The sequence below is a fragment of the Symphalangus syndactylus genome, chromosome 1 (assembly GCF_028878055.3).
Source record: "Symphalangus syndactylus isolate Jambi chromosome 1, NHGRI_mSymSyn1-v2.1_pri, whole genome shotgun sequence".
Classification (NCBI taxonomy): Eukaryota; Metazoa; Chordata; class Mammalia; order Primates; family Hylobatidae; genus Symphalangus; species Symphalangus syndactylus.
In genome coordinates, this window is record NC_072423.2 from 74,030,855 (window position 1) to 74,055,199 (window position 24,345).

The 24,345-nt window shown below is 36.1% G+C and overlaps 1 protein-coding gene across 18 annotated transcripts in view; it reads left to right on the forward strand.

Annotated features, from left to right (window-relative positions):
* The window catches only part of PTPRM (protein tyrosine phosphatase receptor type M), an 834,094-nt gene that overhangs the window by 491,021 nt on the left and 318,728 nt on the right, over positions 1–24,345 (forward strand). For all 18 annotated transcript variants that reach the window (XM_055238011.2, XM_055238031.2, XM_055238021.2 and 15 more), the window contains 4 exons: positions 6,121–6,429; positions 12,803–12,912; positions 20,055–20,256; positions 23,130–23,232. In XM_055238011.2, coding sequence (XP_055093986.1) covers positions 6,121–6,429; positions 12,803–12,912; positions 20,055–20,256; positions 23,130–23,232 — 724 coding nt within the window. The remainder of the gene's footprint in view (positions 1–6,120; positions 6,430–12,802; positions 12,913–20,054; positions 20,257–23,129; positions 23,233–24,345) is intronic.

Below are 24,345 nucleotides of genomic sequence, written 5' to 3' on the forward strand. Positions count from 1 at the left end.
TAGACATAGATACACCCTCTAATTTTGCCCTCCATCTTCCTTTCTTATTTTCTGTTATGTTCCTATTTCTATTTTTCTGTGCTACATTCTAGATAATTTCCTCTGATCCATGCACTACTTCACTAATTCTGTCTTAAGCTGTGTCCAATCTTGCTGTCAGTTTTATACAGTGCATAATTAATGTCCTATCCATTGAGGTTTTTGTTTTATTTTGACAGTGTTATTATTTCTAAAAGTTTGGCATTACATTTAAATAAAAACCAGGTACCTTGAATGACTAGCCCAGGGTCCAGTATGTATTCTTTTACTTTATTTTTATTTAAATGTACTAGCCAAACCAAGAACTAAGCAAAGCATTTGGACGTACTGCATTACCTAACATTCAACATTATCTAACACCGCTAGGGAGTGCTCCCTCTAGGCTGTCAGTTGTGGCCTATGTTTAGAGTGTTATTTTCCCTTACCTGAGATCTGTGTTCTTACCATAAGTGTATATCCTAGTTATTTTATTATATAAGATAATCCTGCGTGTTTGCCATAACATGTGAATAGGAATTCCAGCTTTCAAGTATGATGGAAGTTTAAATGATTAGTTTTTTTAATTTTAAATTTAATAATTTAAATTAGATTATTTAGTTGCTATGTAGATAATCTATTTCCCAGCGAGATTGGGCAGTAGTTTACTTACCTTTACAATTTAGGCGGAGTTCAAACCAGCATCTGGAATACAAGAAAGACATGGTGAGACTATGTCCATCTTAAACCAAGAAATAAAGTAGAATGATTTTGTGTAGACTTTGGCATTGTTACACTTTCCTTCATTTATTCTGTAAGACTATTTTTTTTCCTTCTCTTAAACGAGTACTGTTTTTGAAATTTGGCCTATTTGTTAGGAAGATACTATTCTCCCTTATATAGGATTGTATGATTTATTTAAGAAAAACAGATTGTTTCCAAGGGCATTTTTTTGATTCTCGTTATGATAAAATGTGAAAACTATTAATGTGATATCTATGAAAAGTATTCTGGAGGAAAAATATATTCAAATTTATATAATTTTTAGGATAAGTTTGAATTCATTCCATTACATCACCAATACATAGATGCCTGTAGGGCAGTGTAAATTAAAGATTGTTGTATCCTAGCAATTTCAGCTTGACTGACAAGGTACTTTTTAAACTCTTGAAAGCACTGACCAATTGAAAGTCTTTAACTACTTCACCTAAAAACAAGGCCATGTACCCAGAATCGTTGCTGCTTAGGAATACTGAATTTTGGGGTAGGCCACTACAATATTAGTTACTCAGACCTTTGCTCTGATTTCACTAAATAGTAAAGTAAAGGGAGCTATTGCTTTATTATTTTGTCACCCTCTAGTGTGACTGGTGAGGCAGAAGTACAATAGCTGGAGGTCCTGAAGGGGCCCACCATGCCATTCTGGTTGTTATTCCCTTTATTGTAATAGACCTCCATAGAGTTCATTGAGAGGTAGAAAAGAGAAACCTGTTAGTGGGAGCATTGGTTGTAATCTATGTTTTTGATTATCAGTGACAGGATCCTAAAATTACACCCAAATATCTCTCAAAGGTTCTGAAATTGAGTTTCTGAAAAAGCACTGTAGTAGTAATAGAAGGTAAAGTGCGGAGTTCCAAAGAAATGAGCTGTGAATTGAACCTGCAATGGAAATTGATCCTATCAGTCAGTTTTTGCCCTTGTTCATAGAAAATAGGACTGAATGTAGAAGGAGCCAGGATCACTGATTAAATAGGATGCTGAAGTGCTGGAGGCTAGAAGTGGGCTTGCTCGTCCCTTAGGTCAGACTTCTCTGCTGGAAACCTGGCTCAAGCTGGCAGAAAAAGAACAGAATGAAAAATGCTGCAGGCATCAGTGGGAGAGTAGGTAAGAGCTCACTGACTGAGCTTCCGGCGCGACAGCCAGTGCACTTCTCCATAGGGAGGCCATTCTCATCTCTTATCATGAATCAGTGGGCCCACAGTGGACCGCCTGGCCTCATGATTCATGCCAATGGGGCCTGTCATGATACCCTTTCAGGGAAGCAGGGAGGCATCACTGTGGCCAGAGGGTGTGAGTGTGAAGAAAAATGGCTTTGGAATCAATTCCATTCTCTGTAGCATCTTCAGGATTGTGAGGAAAGAGGAGAAATTTCCTACAACTAATGGTCCTATGAATACTATTTATTACCCTGTTATCTAACTGTAAGAGATTTATATTGTGCACATAGAATGCTTGTAATGCTCTGCCAAGTTTTGGGGGGGACAGTGTTTGTATTCTACTCCCAGAAATGCAGTGTGAGTTGCAATTAGCCTACCAAAATTACACATTTCTGGTTATGAAGTTGCCATTTGTTTCCTACAGTGTGATAAATTTCTACAGTCATGCCCTTCAGAGTGTTCAGTGATCATCAGCATAACTCACTAGAGTAAATGTCCCTGTGGAATGCCTCATTCACAGTTAGCAGCACACTAATGGAAATCGTTCTGCAGAAACATTGAAAACAAAGGTATTATAAAACACTAACTAGAGATGTAATTATTATAAATCATTGCTGGATCAGAATTTAATTTTGCAGAATGGCAGAAAAAAAGTAAAAACAGAAGCATTGAAATCAGGCAATTTGCTTAGTATGAGTTAAAAGAATTGTCTGATTTCCTTAGTCATTGGTCATAGCCTATCAACACTATCATTAAAGGAGGCTGCTGTCATAGGTACATGGTAGCACATGGCATTTCCTTTATGTTATTTTATGCATGTGCTTTACCAGCCATTTCCCCATCCCTCTTAACTTTGCCTTTGGACCCTGATAAGAGAAAATGACAGTACTCCATCTGAAGTGGACCATGTCGCTGTGTCATGGTATTGATTTAACTTATCCTGTAAGCTTTTGACAAATGAGAATCAGAGTCAAAGAGGCCTTCATCCCTATCCTATGTTGATGTGACCCTTCCTACCCCCATTGATATTGACCCTGCCATGTTGATAGCAACACATTAGTAGACACAGCAGAACTACAGACCATAGTCAAAGGCTCACAGAGGGCACAAAGGAAAATACTCTGCAAAAGCTTCCGTAAGATAGTTTTGCTTTGGTTAACTGTAGTTATGCTTCAACGTAAAGATGCAAGCCAGTGAGTGCCACCCTCTTTTCATCTAAGATTTAGACCTCATACAGCCTCTTGTCTCCTGTCTGATTACCACTCATGACAATAGGCAATTTAGAGCCTTTGTCATAGAAATGATTGTTTTGTGTTAGGCTTAGCTATAGTACTTGGCAAATGTATGGGAAATCTGAGACATAATTTTACCATGATGGAATTCTAAAAGGTACTCACAGAGAAAGGGAGCGTGCATTTTAAGAATGCTTGACCAGTAGACAGACAGAAGCCTTTGTTTTCAGTCCTGCATTTTGATTTAAGTATATATTTTCTTGGATAATGAATACTGAATGATGCAGACTTATTTATGCAGTAGAAAATAGTTTTCCATTGAAATTGAGTTAGAACTGTACTTCTTGTTTAAACTAATATCTGAAGCCTTTAGTCATTTTATTAGCCAGTAAAATTGATGAAAACCTTAGGAAAATGCGTTAGAACAGTACTGTGATGAATAGGAGGCCTGGGATTAATAAGGAAAAGGGCAAAGGGACGCATGTTGATCTGTGTACGTATAGGGATCTGGAGCTTATTGGAAGTTTTTATGAACATTCAACTAATGAAGCATTATATAAAATTAGACATTTCCGTTAAGTTGTAAAAGTTACTAATCTGGAAAAAAAACCTTCAATGTTATTCTAAATAATTTATTTATGACATTTTCCCGACAGTAGTAATTTAAATATGAAAAATTAATTTTGTAATAAGGAACATTCCATGAGAATGCCACTCATGATTTCTTGGAGGAGTTTTCCTCTTTGGTTCTTAGATTTATTACAGGACAGAGTAGCATGAATGATCTTTATTAATCCCATTTTATGACTGTAGCAGATATGTGGTAAATTCTACGTTGCATATTTAACGTTATTCCATTTTAAACATTTTCATTTGTCAGAGGTTGCAGGTAAAAAGGGGGGATTTTAAGTTCTCTCTATGGCATAAATGATGGAGAAAACAGACACAAAGAATTTATGTGCAAATAGGAATCAAGAAGTGAACTTCAGCAATAGTCCAGACAAGTTTGCAGCAACCTGAAGTGCAGGCCAGGCTCTTTGGTACAGCTGAACTGGGAAATATGGCCTTGACCCTCTCATCTATAGAATTAGCAGGAAAAGGGGGAAGAATTCCTCTCAGCACTTTTGCCTCAAATTTAAATACATTGGATCTTTATTATATTGTCCATTCTTTGGTCATGTTTTAGGTGAAGTCTTAGTACCTTTAATATCCTGATTTCTTCTTATTTGATTCTCTTGAGTTTGGTAGAGACAACAGTGGAGTGGGGGCGGCATGATTTGTGGTTGTCAGATCTAACGACAGATTTGTTCGAGTGCCACAGCAAACCCTCACCCTGATCAAGTTATTGAGCCTACCTTGGTCACAATTTTTGTGTCTATATATTACAAATAAAAATATTTACAGGATTATTTTAAGGAATAGGAAATATATAGAAAGCAACTCACACATACATAGTAAGTGTGCAATAAACTGTAGCTTTCATATCTCAAGTTTATTGTCCCTTCTCAATTGTAGATCTCTTTACATTCAAATTTGGTGAGCACACTTCAGACAAACAAAAATCAAAATTATGAATCAAATGACCTATGGGTATATAACACAAAACATTTTAGGTTAGGCTTTTCCTAAAACCCTGAATGCTAAATTTTTTGTAGCAGTGCATGGTACATTATAAGTGCTCGGTAAATGTTATTTATGTAGTAGTATTTATTTTCATCATTATTTCATAAACAAATTTAAGCTTTCTCTGCATATATTTTGTTTTAAATTATGCAAAAATGCTTATATTCTGTCCATGTCATTTAGATTTCTACGCTTGAAACTGTACCTGGAGCTTGGGCTAAAATAAGAATACTAAGAAATTGTCATGAACAGACAAGAATTACTTTAGCATTGATTGTGTGGAATTCTATTCAGATTGAAATCCAAAAACACCTGTTCTGCTCAGAAGTTTATGTTCTCTTACTATATTATTTCATGTATAATTCTCAAACTTTTACTCTTATGTTTTCCAATTACATAATTATAAATTAATGTTTAAAGATAAAACACATGTATCAGTATTAAGATTGGTTTATTTTGGCTGGGTGTGGTGGCACACGCCTGTAGTCCCAGCACTTTGGGAGGCCAAGGCGGGTGGATCACGAGGTCAAGACATCGAGACCATCCTGGCTAACACGGTGAAACCCTGTCTCTACTAAAAATATACAAAAAAAAAAAAAAAATTAGCTGGAGGTGGTGACAGGCGCCTGTAGTCCCAGCTACTCGGGAGGCTGAGGGAGGAGAATGGCATGAACCCAGGAGGTGGAGCTTGCAGTGAGCCAAGATCACGCCACTGCACTCCAGCCTGGGCGACAGTGCAAGACTCCGTCTCAAAAAAAAAGCACAGATTGGTTTATTTTATCAGAGACCCAGAGAAAAAGAGGCTTAAATAAGATGGCATTTAATTTTTCCTAATGACGAGTTTGGAAGTAGGAAGGTCAGGGCTGGCATGATAGCTCAGTGATATCAGAGACCCTGGCTCCTCCTTCATCATTGCTTTGAATTCTTAACATTTAAGTGTCTCATGATTCACTATGGCTGCCTGAGCTCCAAACGTCATATCCTCCATCCAGCTAATAGGAAAGAAGAAGGACCAAAGATGGTGAGCCCCTGCCTTTTAAGAACACCTCTCAGAAACTATTTTGGACATTTCATCTTACGTGTCATTCATCAGAACTTAGGCACATGGCCACATCTATCTGCAGAAAATAATGGAAACTTTCATCTTTATTCTTGGTAGCCAAATGCCTAGCCAAGATTTAGGGATTTATTATCCAGGAAGAAGAGGAGACCAGATGTTGGGGACAACCAGGAATATCTGTGACCTTCGGGATTGACTTGAGCCTTTATCTTTCTTCTCTCTCTTGTTTTCTTTTGTCTTCTTTTCTAAATAGATCCCATGCGAGGCCCAAGAAAACTAGAAGTAGTGGAGGTCAAATCTCGGCAAATCACTATCCGCTGGGAGCCATTTGGATATAATGTAACTCGTTGCCACAGTTATAATCTCACTGTCCACTACTGTTACCAAGTTGGAGGACAAGAACAAGTGCGAGAAGAAGTAAGCTGGGATACAGAAAACTCACACCCTCAACACACGATCACTAACCTGTCACCATACACCAATGTCAGTGTGAAACTGATCCTCATGAACCCAGAGGGCCGGAAGGAAAGCCAAGAACTCATAGTGCAGACAGATGAAGATCGTGAGTACCTTTGAATGATATGTTTATGTAAAACATGTTCTTTCAAAAAGCAGCTTTTGTTTCAAGATCTTTGCTGTGCAGATGGAAGAAAGAACTACTTATATTGTTGAACAACACAAATATGTATCTGTACTCTGTATTCTTAAGCGCTGATTGAAAGAGGGAAAAGGGAGTAGAGATATAGAAATGTCATTCTTTATTACTCATATAGTTACTTTTCTATATATAATCATTCCATATTGGTCTCAATAGTTCTTCATTCAAGTTTTATTTCATTGGGCTGAAAAATTGTTGTTTTGGGTATTAGATTATTTACATAAAATGTTTATCTAAATATATTTAAATGGCATTCTGAAACATTTTTCATAGTTCAGATAAAATTTCAGCACAAAATAGAGGCTGCCCTTGCTTTTCAACACAGTCTTGAGAAACTGTAAGTTGGTGGTCATGAAATAGGTCATTTTTCTCCACAGGAACAGTGTTGAAACCGGATGTTACTTTAATAAACAACTACTTAACAAATAAACCATGCATGTCACCAGTAACACATCAAAAAAGCAAATATACAGGAAACCTCCATAATAATTTAAAACAGTAAAATTATGCCTTGAATCTCATAGCATGGATATAAATGTTTCTTTACACAGATGATACAGGGAACCCTTGTATATAATAGCATATTCATATAGTACATAAAATACAATGGTAGCATATCATACATTTGACCTAAAAATCATTTTTCAGGCATCAAAATAAGTGACAAAGAATGTAGGAAGCCCATTAAACGAATGAACTGACTATTCCTAAGAAAAATAGTTGTTTAGCTTTTTGTTTCTTCATGTAACTGATAATGTAATTTTGACCATTGATTAAATCATGAGTTAAACGTTTAGACTACTTTATCGTTTCATTTAAAGAGCTAAAAAAGTATTTTTGAGTGTTTCTACCTACCCAGCACCTGCGTATTTCTGTAGAAGAAAAACATAGAAATAGCTGGAGTAGATGACGAGCTCACTGCACATCCTCTCTTTCCTCTTTTATTGTCCCTCAGGTCCTGCTTGTGTTGGTTCCTCTCAAGCAGTTGTTTGAGAGGGAGTCTAAGTTTGATGGAAGCCACTCAGGCAAGGCTGAGACCAGAAGCTCTATTTCTGTTTCTTCCAACTCTCTCTCATCTCCCAGAAGAGGAGAAGATGGTGTCCACATTGTCATCAAGTTATGGCTGGCTCCTTCCTGCCCTACATTTCTCTGTTGCCTCTGGTCCTGACATCTGTTGTTTCTACTTCCAAAGTTTTAGATTGTTCTTTTCTGTCAATTTCCATTGCCTGTATTCAAATCCTTATTATTTTATGCTGAAATTTCTATAATTGTTTCTACCTTTTCTTTGTGGTTCCAGCCTTTTTCTATTCTAATGCCCCCCCCCCCACTCACTCACTAACTGATCTTAAAAATATATTTTCATCTTGGCTCTCTCTCTACAAGAGTCTTGAGTGGCTCTTCCACTTAATCTTCATTCCAGTGCCTTGGCTGTCAAGGTCTTCTTATTCTTGGCTCATATTCTAGGAGTAATAACTTCTCCTTCACAGCAGCTTGTTCTGCAAAGCCATCCCTGAATGCTGGTCCCTGTGCCTGCTCTGTGCATCCTGGGCTTCCCATTGTTGCCTGATTGTTCTCCTTGGCCAGTCGGGGCCTCTCCTGGCCACTTCTCAGGCTCGCCTACTCTGCTACCCGCTGAAGCTCTCCTCACATTTCAGGTCCTTCACATAGCTGTCTCCAGCTCTTCAGTCCGTGTTACTCACATCCTTCTGACCTTATTTGTACTTCATAAGATCCTTAAATCTCTGACCCTCAATTTCCTGATCTGAGAGGTGAGAATAATAACAATTCTTAGATACATTAGGGATAGAAGAAATTTACATGGAGAGCTGGTTGTAGCTGTCAGAAAGGGGCCTTTCTTAGTATTGTAATGATTCATAGCCACTCATGATTCTTCTTTGCTCCCTCATTATGTTATTTATATGTATTTTTTCTTTTTATTGTAAACTACTTGACAAGAAGTACTGTCTGTTTTTCTTCTATAGCAATAGGCGTGATATTGAGTAAGTAATAAACACCCCAAAATACCTTATATCTTTAAATGAAATAATAAAGTATTGTTGATAAGCATTTAATTCATGTTTTAATAAACAATAATGGTTACATCAATGAGAGAAATAAAATGCAGTCACTTCCAGATATATATTGCTAAAGCATGAACCTATTGAACACTGTGGGTTTCAAATTGAGAACTGTCATGAGCTAGGAATTCTGTTAAATTCCATCAAAACATGAGGACAGAATTACTTTGTTTGTTTAAATTATCTTGCTAGTCCCTGAAGCTGGAGCATGCATTACTTCCAAATAAAAATCTATTGTTTTCCTAGCACACTAGCATTTCATTAATTAGAAAAAACTTTAATTTCAAATTGTATTTTGTAACCCCTCCAAAAAAAAATACTTCAGAAAAGGCAGAGAGAAGAAAGAAATAGAATAATTGTCAAACAATATCCAGTTTGAAGAGAAAAGAATTGAGGAGTCACTTTGTCCATCAACAAAGGTTATAATTCATTGAACACTGTGAGTTTTATTGTAGTATAATACTTTTATTGAAATATAGTTTGTTTCATCAGAAATTGTGTGGGAAAAAATTTACCTTTCGTTAATGTTAGTATAATCCTATACAGCCCAGGGATAAGTTGTACAAACTTAGGTATTATGGCTTTATATCCCAGATCCTGAATTCCCAGAACTTCTAAAAATAGGTACTAGACCTAAGTTACTATGAGGTACTGTCTTCCCTAACTTAATTAGTAGTATATTAATTATTTATTCATATTGTTTTAATTTACATTGTCTCTGACCTTAAAGTGATTATCTGAATCCCCATTAGGGTTTCCTGTCAACTATTCTACTGCCATCTACCACAGGGTCACCACCAGTACATTCTAATAAGTCCATCCTTCTGAGATACCCTCTTCCTAACATGATTTTGAATACCTCCTATGTCATATTACTGTTAGTATTTTCTTTTATACGAATTGAATGAAACAAATATTTGTTTTTGCTAACTCTTCACCTTCTTTACATCTGCACATGGATTAACACATATTTTCAAATAAGAAATATCATTGGCTGCTCCGCCTATGGAGTAGCCATTCTTTTGTTCTTTTGCTTTCTTAATAAACTTGCTTTCACTTAAAAAGAAAAAGAAATATCATCACAAAATAGAGTCAGTCACTCATCTGAGTTATCTTGATGCTGTGAGAAAACTGATGATGTCATCATCGTAAACACTTTGAAGGTTAAGAGGAAGAGACTTAGTCGAGTTTTCTCAGGCATGGCCTGTTTTAGTTCAACTTCTAATTATGATGAACATTTTAGTCTCAGAGCTTGGAATTCCAGTGTTCTTAGAACTCACCAGTGTTGTCATTTCTAATGTTTTTTGTTGCTTCAATGTAGTCGTATATAAATTTCTTCAACATAGGACTAACAATTATTTTCATATTTATGTGCTATTTAGAGTTTGAATGTTAAAATTAACTTGGCTGGGTATAGTAACTCATGCCTATAATCCCAGTACTTTGGGAGGCCAAGGCAGGAGGGGATCACTTGAGCCCAAGAGTTTGAGACCAGCCTGGGAAACATAGACCCTGTCACTATAAAAATTAAAAATAAATTAGCCAGCATCTTGGTGCATACTTATGGTCCCAGCTACTCAGAAGGTTGAGGTGAGAGATGACTTAAACCTGGGAGGCTGAGGCTGCAGTGTGCAATGCTAGCCCCACTGCACTCCAGCCCAGATGACAGAGCAAGACCCTATTTCCAAAAAACAAAAAATCAACTTAATCCAACTTCATTTTAGGAATGAGGCAAATGTGACCTAAAGAGGTTCAATGATTTGTCCATATTGCACAATTTAATCATTTGTTAGTCTTAAGTCAGAACCCAGGCCTCCCATATGAATCAGCATTTTTTTTTTCTGCCAAACAACACTTGACTTTAATTGGAATAACTGTAAATGTTCTACATTTACATATAAGTAGCCTCTCATCTCAAAAAAAATAGGTGTACTATCTATGAGTCCTTTTGAAATCCTAGGCAGGCATTCCAATCTGTGGTGGTCTTAGCAATCATTAAAAAATTACTCATATCCTTTCACAATCTAAAACATTTTTTCCAACTCCTTTTAAAAAAGTTTTTTGAGATATGTTTGTCCATTCACCATTTGATAAATATTTGGATTGTTTTCACTTTTTGGCTATTATGAATAATGCTGCTGTGTATATTCATGAACAAGTTTTTGAATTAACATTTTTTTTTACTTTTCCTGAGTACATACCTAGGAGTGAAATTGTTGGGTTATGTTGTAAATCTACTGGTGTTTAACCAATTGAGGCACTGCCAGAGTGTTTTCAAAGTAGCGGCATGACTTTACCTTCCCTCCAGCAGGGTATCGGGTTTCCGATTACTCTTCCTTCTTGCCAGCACTTGTTATCATGTCTTTTCGTTATAGTAATGCTAGTGGGTGTGAGGTGATATCTCATTATGGTTTTGATTTACAGTGCTTGCTAGCTAATGATACTGAGTATCTTTTCCTATGCTTATTGGCTATTTGTTTGTCTTTTTTGGAGAACTGTTTATTCAGGTCCTTTGCCCATTTCTAATTGTACTATTTGTTATCTTATTATTGGGTTTTAATATAGTTCCTTTTATATTCTAGATACAAATCTCTTATATATATGATATGCAGAAGCCTTCTCCCATTCTGTGTCTTGTCTTAATAGTGTCCTTTGATGCCCAAAAGGTTTTCATTGTGATAATGTACATTTCATCTAGATTTTCTTTCATTGCTTTTGCTTTTGGTGTCATGCCTAAGAAATTGTTGCCTCATCCAAGGTCATGAAGATTTATTTATATGTATGCTTTAAGAGTTTTATAGTTTTAGTTCTTACAGTTAAGTCTTTAAACTATTCAGATTTAATTGTTATATATGGTGTGAGATAGAAATCCAACTTCATTCCTGTGCATGTGGATATCCAGTTGTGCCAGTAGCATTGGTTGAAAAGATTAATCTATCCTCATTGAATTTTCCCGGTACTCTTACTGAAAATCAATGTACTGCAAATGTAAGGGCTTCTTGAGTACTGGGATTCTCAGTTCGATTCTATATATATATATATATATATAGAAATCTCCTATGCCAACACCACACTGTCTTGATTACTGTAGCTTTGCAGTCAGTTTTGAAATCAGGACGGGTGAGTTCTCTCCAACTGCTTATTGGTAATTCACTTCATCACCAAAAAATGTGATCATGTGCCCAAAATATGTGCATATTTATAAACAGGATAGCTATTTTGTGTATAAGATAGGCATACTAGTACACCAAATTGTATATAACATGAAGCATACTAAAAAACTACATTTAAAATGATGGGATAAATAATATTTTATAATGATATTGCATATTTATAGAAAATTGGCAAATAACATCTGCATTTTTGTTAGATTTTTTTGCAAACTTATAAGAAGATGTTATGTATTTTAAGTTTTGAAAAATGGCATCAAACTTCCCCCAAACCATGTGTAGTATTAACAAATAGAATAATGTTTAAAGACTATATTGTTATTTCATCTATATCAACTTCTGCTTTGTATGTATTTTAATAGATATATTAGTACAGTAGCTCATATATATTTTTAGCATGGTTTTATCATTCAGTGTTATGGTTATAACTTGAATCTATGTGATATATAACTGTTATTTACTTTCAATCTTTTCAGTACTTTATAACATAACTTACTAAACCATTTGACTTGTTTCTCATTTATTATTATTACAAAAATCACTGCTTTGTGAACATTTTTGTATATGTCTCCTGGTGCATATATGCAAGAATTTTACTAGGGAATATACCTGCATGTGGGACCATTGGGTCATATGTTCTGTGCATCTTCAGCTTTACTAAATACTATTAACAATTTTCCAAGGTGGCTCTACCAGTTTACACTCCCACAAGGAGTATGTGAGAATTCTCATCACTTCAAATCCTTCCTCATTTCTTTTGGAAGAGTAAAAACGTTTATTTAATAGATGGGACTAAGCTCTGTCTAATTGATTAATACTTTTAAGAAAAAAATGATAAAGTTATTCTTTTAATCAAGACAGTGTAGCTAAAATGGTTTAAGGTTCCAGATTTTTAAAGAAAAATTTAGTATATGTGCAGACTATTAAAATCTTTTCTCTCAATAGAAGGTTAAAAGCTACCAAGTCTAGAAAGATCTACTTTTTAATTGTTTATTACTTAAACATTTATTTCCTCCCACCCTCCTTTAGTCCCAGGTGCTGTTCCCACTGAATCCATACAAGGAAGTACCTTTGAAGAGAAGATATTTCTTCAGTGGAGAGAACCAACTCAAACATATGGTGTAATCACTTTATATGAGGTAGTATATATGTTTGTTAGTAATTTTTAATTAGAAATACTCATGACAATGTAGGCTAACTAGTATTTAAAAATGCATACTTACATAATATATTTTAAGAAGTTTAATGCTTTCAGTAGTTATAATGGTTGTTATATAGAAGAAAATTGTAAAAATAAGTTTTTGAATTATATATAATTTGAGGATTTAGCTTTACAATGAGTTGGACCTTTCCAGATTATATGTTATTATATGTTAAGAGACAGCATTACATTTAAAAATTATCTTCATTAAAAACAATAAGTATTTTGAAACATGCATTGATTATAAGACAAACACAGAATTCTATTCTTGCTTAGCTATTAAATATTTTACTACTGAATTACAGAAGGACACTGATTATCCAGTTAGCAAAGTCAATAAATATTGTCTCAGGGCTAACAATAGAATAATATCTTTTGGTTTCTTAGTATTACCAAAACATCCTTTCGACTTCTGTGACATAGTTTTGTCTACTGAGGCATATCAAATGGTTGAATGATAGATAGCAGGGAAGAATTTGATGAATTGTTCAAGGAAAAAAGTAACGGCAATAACAGGGTGGCATTCATCATCACATCTGTGCAAGCATCATTTCACTATGCCTATTGTCATAGAAACAAGCAGGTGTGTTTTTTTAAGCTAGCATTTATTTGAATGCAAATTCAACAAAATTATATGTTGTAAAGTTTCTAAAAATCGTGGCAAATTCTCATATGGAACCTCTGCTTGAATACCTTTCAGAACTACTGACAAAAGCCTGTAAAGATGAGCTGTCAGACAGTGATCACCAGTAAACCCCTTCCCTGACCCAACTAGCCTCACATTTATGTTTCCTTATAATTTTTGAAAATTGGTATTGAAACACACACAAAAATTAATTCAAAGCTAAGTGAAGAAAGATAAAGGAAAAAAGTTGATTTTTGTACTGTTATTGATGCTGTTCATTGGCTGCTTCATTATAAAAGAATTGAATTTATGAAAATTCATGGCTCAGCTTTTATAGAGCTAAGTGTTATAAACAAATCAAACAAGTTCATATTATTTTTTCTCAGTAATGAGAATCTTTTAGTTTTTATTTTTGGCCCCATTGCCATTTTTAGGTCTCAGTTTTGGGGATTCTTACCTAGTAACAGGATTTTAAAATAGGAAACATGCAGTCTTTGAAATCAACTTTAATTTCCAAGCCATAAGTTCACCTGTCCTAAAAGCCACATATTGCTATCTAGACAGACAGAAAATATTTAATAGAGTCTTTTTTTTATCCCACAAGAGATATATCTCTGTGTTGTAAGTCACTTTAACATGAAAACAATGGGAATAATAATTCAAAGGGAAAACCCATTAGTCTCTCTGATTCTGCAGCCAGGACAACCCAGTTGAACACTGATCTAAATACTACTACAATGGGGATGCATGAATGTGTCATAAATCAGGGTTTTAAAACTCAGATATGTGTAAGTAGAACAGATTGGTTCAGTTTTGTAGGGACCAAAGGGGAAATACATGATCCAGGCCGAAGTGATTAAATACAAGCTTTCTGGCCAACGAATCTTTCTCCCTTTCCTATGTTTTCTACAAGTAGGAAGGAAGGGAGTCCCCAGCTCCCTCAAGGTAGGTCTTAGGTGGAGTCTCAGGAGGAGCTCTTCTTGAGCTGAAATGCACCTGTGAGCTACGATTCACCCAGCCTATGCCAGAGTTTACAACAGGCACATACAGCTTCCTCCCAGAGCTGAAGATACATGTTGAACCAGACTCAGTCCCTCTCTGGAGAATCACAGACTTCTGAGACAAAATCATGCTAAGGAAATCAAACACTTGCCCCAAAAGAAGCAGCGACCATGGCAACATTGTTTTCTGTCATGGAGTCACATTTGAACACTGGTAAAAACCAGAAGGTGAGATAAATTGCCATGGTTGGAAAAAAGTTTAGTAACCAATGACACAGGTGTTTCTTTAAGGAAGGCAGCACACAGGATAACTTTTGAAGGAAAGAAGAAAGTACAGATGGAATATTGTTGATGTTTGTATTAGGCCGTTCTTGCTTGGCTATAAAGAAATGCCAGAGGCTTGGTAACTTATAAAGAAAAGAGGTTTAATTGGCTCATGCTTCTGCGGACTGTACAAGCATGGCACTTGCATCTGCTCCGGGCGAGGGTCTCAGGAACCTTACGAATGTGGCAGAGGGTGAAGGGCAGCAGGCGCGTCACATGGCCAGAGCAGGAGCAAGAGAGAGCAAAGTGGGGGGTGCCACACTCTCCTGTGAACTCGGAGCAAGAATTCACTCATCACCAAGGGGGTGGCTCAAAGCCATTCATGAAGGTTCTGCCCCATGACCCAAACACCTCCAACATTGGGAATCTCATTTCAACATGAAATTTGAAGGGGACAAACATCCAGACCATATCAGTGCTGGAAATGAATATGCTGTAGGTTTAGGTTATTCTCTGTTCTCTCTTTGCTTATTATGAAAGATACACAAAAGCATTAATGATCAAAAACGGCTGACAGCATTGTTTTTTCCAGGAGTTATGGCAGTTCACAGCCTTACATCATTCTTCTGGTTTTCTTCCTTGCTTTCTCCTTTACACTCCTCTAACTCCATTCTCAGCCTTCCAGCGCTAGCCTTGCCTCTCTGACCTCCTTGTCTTCGTTCTGGCTCAAGTCCTTCTCATACGTTACCCTCCACCTCAGTCATTTAATTTTGTCAGTCATCTTCCTACAACCTGGGTCTGATCATTACACCTTTACTCAATAGCTATCAAAATCTCTTATTTTGTCCAGTTGTCAATTTAATACTGCCCTCTGAAAGAATACTTTTAAGTGCAGAAGTATTCAAAATAAAATACCCTTGCTTCCAAATTTTACTTTTCAAATGTAACTACTATTAACAGCTAGATACATGTCCTTCTAAAATTTTACAAGGTAGAAACTGTAGTGCAAATTCATGAATGAATATAAAATGGATGCAGTTTAATAAATGTTATCAAACTCAGCATTTTATTACAAGAATAAAATGCCATATGAGACTCCCACCTCACATCATACAAAAATAAACACCAGATTCATGATCTAAACACAAAAGTTTAGAAGAACCTTCTAAGAAAAAGGTAGGAAGACATTTTTGTTCTATATTTTTCTAAGCTTGATATAAAACTCAGCAGTCATTAAAAATAAAGATTGACAGATTTGGTTATATAAAATGTAAACTTCTGAATGATGAAAGATACCATGAAGGAGGTCTCAGTACAAAGAGAAGACTTGGAGAGATTATTTTCAGCACTTACAGCAGTCAACAGGCTGGTGACTATAATATACAGAGACCTGCTACGTAGTAATAAGAAAAAAACAAAACACTCTATTAGGAAATAAAATGGACAAAGACACTTTAAAAAAAAATTCACCCAGCATGTAAGTATATGTTAAAGTACCTACCCAACCTTACTAATGATTAAGAAATGGAGTATTACAAGTGCTACAGAAGTTTAAATTTCTGTAATATCAAGTGTTAATCAGGGATGTGGAGAAATGTGTACATGCATAGTCTGTTGATGGGAACATACATTTTGCAGTCTTTTTTTTGTAGGCAATTAGGGAGAATCTATCAAAATTTAAATATAGCATGCCAAACCTATTTCTAGAAGTTTATTAGTAATACTCCCCAATGTACAGGGATATTTGTCCAAGTATTTTCATTGTACCCTACTAACTTTACATATCTCTAGTGAGTAAATACCAGACTCCTGGTCATGAGACTAACACATGGATTTTTTTAAAAGCTTTAGTATATCTAAGATATTGGAAAAAGACAAAAGTAGAAAAGGTACTGTTCCTTTTCTATTGAAGTAACTGCCCCATCAGCAACCAACTATAGAAAGAATGAAATGTGTTCCAAACTTAGGGACTCAATGTTTGAGTGTGTGACTAGAGTATCAAGTGCAGTTTTCGTTGGGCACTTAATCAAGTATTAAATATTAAGTATATAAATATGGTCTAGATTTGCCAGCTGATTGGGACATTCAGGAGTCTAGAGTTGAAGACACCTTAATATCCTGAGCCTGGATAACTGGGTTGTTAGTCACCATCAGCTGAGACAGGTGGTTATGTAGAGGGAATGAGAATTTAGGGGCCATGTTAAGAAGTTTGTTTTCAATACTCAAGGGCTTCTGATCCAACCCAAATCTATATTTATAACGCCATCTCCTACTGTTTTTCTTCTGGAACTCAATGAGCCATGTATATGAAATTGTCTTTTCTCCAAGAGCCCTCTGAGCCATTGCACACCCTGCTTTTGCTTAGATTCATTCTGCCTGTGCCATCCCATCGCTCTCCTCCTATAGCAGCTCTGCCTATCTTTCAGTATTTTATTCAAGTTTTTTACTTTTCCTTGAAGTATCCTATGTCCTTTCCTCCCATAAAATCAGATTTAATTATTCATTCCTTTGTTTTCTCAGAATAATTGCTTAAACCTCAATTAGAGGATGGTGTTTTATGCTGGCTGGAATTACCATCAACTCACACTCTAGAAGATTTTATTCACCTCTTCTATAACATGCAAGTCAAAGATTGCATGTTGTTCTATCTTGGTTACCCATGAATCTCTCAGTTTAGAATTTGAGGCTTTAAGTAGAGAAGGAGAAGATAATTTTGGAAGATTTCAGGCACTACTTGCAAATCAGAAATCATCCGATAGAAGAACAGTTTACTCCATCTCACCCAAATCTAACCCTCACACATGATGTTGAGATCTCAGTTTGCTTTTGACCTGGCACATCCCATAAAATTACGTACATCCAATACTGCAGCAGTAGCATTTTTTACAGCGGCTTCATTACGGTTTCCTGGACCTTCAGCCAGAGACAGAGTACAAGTACAGGACCTTCCAGACTTCCTTCTTGTAGTTTCCTGCTGTACTGAAGTACTTAATAGGCACTTAATAAACATGGATTGAATGAACAAGTGAAAAAGTAAATGCTGAAACCATATGGACATTTGAGTTTGAGCGTGGGGGTATATTTTGGTGCCCTTTAGAGCAGCTGCTGAGGTTGGCGAATGTCTACCATAAGCTCTGTGGCAGGCAGTGGGGTTGTAGAGTTAAGAGTGCCCCTGCTGCTGAGAAGCTTTTCTCATTCTGATATTCAGACTCCAGGGCTCTGTGGATGGGTCTGAGATGGGGAAACCCATCACCTTTGTGACATTTGGTGGACATATACATGCCCAACATATTTGTTAGGGGTGAGGGAGAGGATCTGTAATTTTTAGGAGTGCGTGAATTAGTGTATACATGTGTATTTTAGAGGTAGGAAAGAGAAGGTGTCTAATTTTTACCAAATTTTCAAAGGGCTAGGACTGGAAGCCAGCTAAGAACCCCAGTGTTATTTTGCAGCCACAAGGCTTTCAGCAAGTCCAAGCCCATCAGCCCTGCTGGAACGAGTCCCTTAGTAAAGCGTTTGCTTGATAGTCTCTGCGGTGGAGCAAAGATCCCACTTGTCTGAGTGTTTACATGAACGCATGCACACACCTGCTCTCCCCAGGAGTAGTTTTAGGAAAATAGATACTGAGTGCCAAATATTTACTGATCACAATGGGATCAGGAAAAGAATAAGACATCAGTCACTCCTCAGAAAGATACAATTACATGAAATGTTCCAATTCCTCTGACATATTTAAATCATGATTTAAGATCAAAGCAGAGATTTCACAGTACTCCATGATTCATTGCCCAGTTCGTTAGCTCCGTCTCCTCCGAACTGCCTTGTTCCCTGGAGGTATCCGAATGGAGGACCAAGTAATCACACAGCAGATACATCGCTGACGTCCTTCGCTCAGCCACTGGGGGGTAGATTGGCTTTGTCTCTTCTTGACTTCCTTAAACTTGTAGAGGAAGTCTGTTAGAGGGTTAACAACAGATATTCTGCATGACTCCAATAGTGTTATGCACTGCAGTGATTAATCTATACAGCAAACAGTTTTCTTGCTAAAGCTTAGTTGATTCAATCTAAATATTCTTTCAGAGAGGTCTTCTTAATTGTAATGACATGGTATAAATATAAGAAGAAAGAATGTCAATTATCACTTCGTATAATAACAGTGTTAGTGTTCATGCACATAAATTACAAGTAAGTTTACCTATTTAAAAGCAAGAAAAGTGCTCAGTTTTGCAATTTAAAACTTTCGAATATGCCACATTTTAAAATTATGTCATTACAACCAGTAGAAGTTAGTGATCACGACTAAAGTGCATGTTCTTGAATAGCTGATGAACTACTCATAGTGAAATTCTTTAAAATATCATTTGAAAGGGTAGGATTTAAAGGCACCTATGTTATATTTATTTTCAAACACTTCAGACTCATCCAACATGCTTTGAGTATCTGTTATGTAGCTAATATCATGAAAACTTCTAGAACTGCACTGTCTCATATGGCAGCTACTAATCACACATGGCAATTTAAATTCAAAATCAGTTCCTCAGTCTCACTAACCACATTTCAAATGCCCAGTAGCCAGATGTGGCTAGTGGCTACATTTCCATCATTTCAGAAAGTTCTACTGGAAGACATTGCTCTAAAGAAAAATTAATATGACCCATAATGATCACTCTATTTGTAGCATCAGGAATGACTGGAATCTGTCTAGGATTCCAGTCATTGGAGCAGATATCCTTGCCCACATTGATGAAAACACTTCAGTGCCCTCATTCCCAATAGATAATAATCCTAACTCAAATTATGTCCACTAGATTAAAGATGAGGCCTTATCCTTGTCAGTATCTTATCTGTTTGAGCTAGTTGTATATTTTCTTATTTTGTTCTAAACCCATTGTAATGTAGTTTTACAAAATGACATTTTGAAAGCAAACAACTTCAAAGCATTAGCTTAACCCCGAACTCATCCTGTATATTCTAATCTACTGGCTTAAGTTCTCCTGTCTATAAAAGTAATAACTCAACAGCTTTGGCGGAGTTCCTTCATCCCTTCACTGGATTCAGGATTTCAAGAGTCTGAGTAGAAGCTTATCATAAAGTGTCTGACAGTGCATACATCAGAAGGGTTTATTGGATAAAGATGCAATCTGAGTCCATCTGCTCCAGATATTTTATCACTTTCTCATTCTTTTGCAGATCACCTACAAAGCAGTCAGTTCCTTTGACCCAGAAATAGATTTATCCAATCAGAGTGGAAGAGTTTCAAAACTGGGAAACGAAACCCATTTTCTGTTTTTTGGACTGTATCCGGGGACCACATACTCCTTTACCATCCGAGCTAGCACAGCTAAGGGTTTTGGGCCTCCAGCAACAAACCAGTTCACCACCAAAATATCAGGTACTCTACAGTCGTGAGTTGTGTCTTTTATCAGAAGTAACATTTCTGTCATTTTTCATTCCCATTGTCAAGTATGCCAAGCTCGCCCACACTAACATTATATCCAGAGGAATACCCCTGGATGCCTGAAGCTCAGACTCATGGCATTAAATGAAGTACTACAAATATTTCTCATTTGAGAGCTTAAGATCCTCACATTAGGAAGTGGCTATGGTTTTAGTAGGGCATCTTGGAGGACTTGGGCATGAGGCAGAAGGTTCTGTTGAGACACTCTCATCCCCTTGTCAATCCCAAGTTGCCAGAGCAGTACTGTTGGAAAAATCTCTGTAATGAACCATGAACCATCGGGAGCTCAGCAGAAAGACAGTCATATAGAGTCTGCTTCCCGAAGGATCAGCTTCGTTGGGACCTCTACCATAAGAAACTTCTGTCCTGAAGAGAGAGGCAAATACATGATGGTACCAGGCACTGAGGGCCTCCAGCTTTTTGCTTTTAGAGACTTAATTATGCCATCTAACAAAAGACGTAATTTGAGAAATATTTCTAGGCATGTTCAACTGTGCAGAAAATGTCTTTGTACTTCAGACTAGAGGAAATTAAGCTGCCATCTGGTATGGGATATACAACAGCAATAAAAAAATTGCATGAGTATTTTTTTCCCATTTTTTCCCCTTTGGGTATGAGTGTGGAAGTGTTGAGTTTTGGCTTTAACTATTTTGTTTGGGGTGGAGCAGGTGGGGTGGAAGTAGGGAAAGGAGCTAACTCTTGTTATCATCCATGGTTAGGTCAATAATATTTAGCCTGACCTTTATATCTTTTATCTCTCATTCCTTGTTTTATATTAATAAAAGTTATCATTTGGAGTTGAAGGAAAGGAATATTCACAACTAGAGTATTGTAAGTGTTTGGCTAGGTTTTGAGGGAGGGTTTAGAATTTTCTTTTTAAGCAATTATAACTTGGATAATTTTTTGTCGTGTAATATTTTATGAGCACAAACTTGACTTGAAATTTAATACATTTGATATTCTGTATATAGAATTAGGTTATAGAAACAGTATTGAGAGTTGGGAAAGAGAAAATAAGTCTTTGGGAAGTTAGAGTAATTAGAGATTAGAAAACTGACACAGATTGAAGAAAATGGATTGGTAGAAGAAAGACCACTGGACTTGGAATCAAAAAATCTAAGTTCTAGTTATGATTTTTCCAGGCACTTCCTCTCTGATTTTGATCAAATAAATTTACTCCTACATACAAATTAAGATAATATTATCTAGTGCATGAATTTATCATGGGGATTTAAAGATGAAGTAAGTGCCAATATATATACCTCGAAGCATGTTTTAAGAAATTTTTCCCACGTAAGTTACACTACAAAGATTATTGCCATAAGGAGTGTATTTTTTGAATAAAATAATTCATTTTTGCTATTTTTATTAGATAAGAATTCTGACCAATATGGCTGTATTAGTCCGTTCTCACACTGCTAATACCGATATACCCGAGACTGGGTAACTTATAAAGAAAAGAGGTTTAATTTACTCACAGTTCAGCATGGCTGAGGAGACCTCAGGAAACTTACAATCATGGCAGATTGTAATCAGTGGTTTTGACCACTTTCAGCATGCCAAGTTCAAATAATTTTATTGAAAATCAAGCAACCTGACATTTTCATTAGCCTATACAGCTCATCAAGAATAAGTATTTGATTTTTATAGTCTTAAAACAGTTACAGTTTACAGGTCCTGTTTTCAATTTTCATGGACCTAAGAGAGGGAACCACTCTTGTTAATTCTATGTTATGAATTGGAGTTAATTTTTAAGAGAATTGAAATAAATTTTAATGCTGAGATGATTCAATAAATGGAACTCAGAAGTAACCCATATCTGTTATAAACAAATCTTTTTGTATATGTAAGACAATTTTAAAAACTGTATTTGCAAGAAACGACCTCTAGCTTTCTCATCAGGAGTCTCTACCTGTGGGCTGTGAAAATATGGTATGCCCTCCCACATCACAGCTCCGTGTAATGATTTGTCTTGTTCGTAATTACTGAAGAGCTCTGTTGCTATCATAATAAGACTTAACAGTCTAGAGAAGGAAGATGCTGGAAACTGGCCTTAGAAATAGGATTTACATTGGGAGGAGAACTAACATTTGTAGAATTATATTTGCCTGTCTCTCTGTTCTCTCTTTGAATTACGATAATAAACGTAGAGGGTAGTTTCCCCCATTTTGAGATATATAAAAGCTCTTATGCTAGTTAAAACAAAACACAGCAAAAAGTCAAACCCAAGCCTTTCTTACTTCAGTTCCTATGTATTTTCCACTGTCATGCTTTTCTAAGAGCCCACAGATTGTCACTAATTAATTCCAACAAATCTCTCTGATTCCCACTGTCCTCTTTAAATCCCCAATGAGTCTCTGGTACATGAAAAACCTTGATTTAGATGGAATAATTGTAAAGTCCAATGATTTTTTTAAATATGCCTTTAGCATAAACAGTTTATTTGAGAATTCATATGTACAGAAAAGTGTACCAATTGTTTAAGTGTACAGCTCGGTGATTTTTCACAAGCTGTGCTCATTTAGCCAGAATCCAAATCAAGAAACAGAATATTACACCTTACAAGCCCCCTCATACCATCTCCCAACTTCAACTCAAGATCACAGAGGACAGTATGGGCTGCTTTTAGCAGCTGTCCCTGTGATTCTGTGTAGGGAATATATGTGACGCTTGCTCGTGGTTGTTGATAACTGCAATGTAAAGTAAATGCACTGTGTTCTTAGTGCTCTTTGTAGAAGAAAGTGGAAACTTAACTGAGAAGATAAACCAGAAATAATGAGTCTCCTATTCTATGCCTTTTTCCCCAGCACCCTCTATGCCAGCTTATGAACTTGAGACACCTTTGAATCAAACTGACAATACCGTGACAGTCATGCTGAAACCTGCCCACAGCAGAGGAGCACCTGTCAGGTACGGAACAGAGGGGTGGGCCGGCTCTAGAGAGAAGAAAACTAAATCAAGTTGATTAATTCCTCCAATGTGTTTTCTAGGGATTAGCTGCAAATCTCAGCCAGCATGTAAATCCATATCTTTATTAGTTCTAATTAAAAGTAATGACTGAGGAAAATGAAAGGGCTTTGATGTAAGGTGATCAAGTATTGTTTAAAGGGTTTTATTCTGATGCAAGTGAGTTGTTCTTTTGAAGATAAGGAACAAAGCACTAGTCTGTTGAGGAGGTAGTTTTAAATTAAAACGTGACTGCTTGATGCAATTTGGTTACCCAAGGGCAGATGACATTTTTGTTCTCAGCTCTGTTCTTTGAATGGATGTTTGGATTTTTTCATTTGTGTGTTTACTTTGGGTTTTATGTCATTTAATTTTTAGTAAATTGGCTAATTTCTCAAAAGAATATGGGATATATAGTTGTTTTTTTTAAAAAAAAACAACAGATTATTGGAAAGAACATTGTGAAGTCTTTATCTGAACAGATTAGAGGTAATTACCAACATCTAGGCCCGCATCTTATTCCATGATGATTTATATAGCTAAGCAATTATAAAGTGTAACTTTTACAGTGACTGAATAAAATAAATTTACTATTTCCAAGACAGAGCAAAGGATGCCTGAATAGCTCTGGAGTATCAACTTGTCATAAACTCATTAATCTACATAAGTGAAATTTCTACTTGATTCGGAGGGATTTAAATATTTTCCCTTTGTATTATTGGAATAGTTTCCCTTCAGAGTCATCTATTACTTTGAATAGAGTACTTGGAAGAAACATTTACATTGACAATTAAGGCATTATAGGGTTTATTTTCATGTTCCTTTTGTAGAATTTGATTTCATTAATCTTTTGACACCTAGCTATATTTGATCATGTTTTCACTGCGGTATCATAAGGCAATCAGTTAGATTTCTTTCTATTCAGTAAAATATATATGGAGGTTTTGGTTCATAAAGTCATAAGTAAAACCAGAATAGTATTAGTTTTTAGTGAAGTCAGATTAGGGAAGAGTCACAGAAATTTTTATTTGAAAAATCTCCAAAATGTTTAAAACAATTTTTAGTTTATACTGTAGA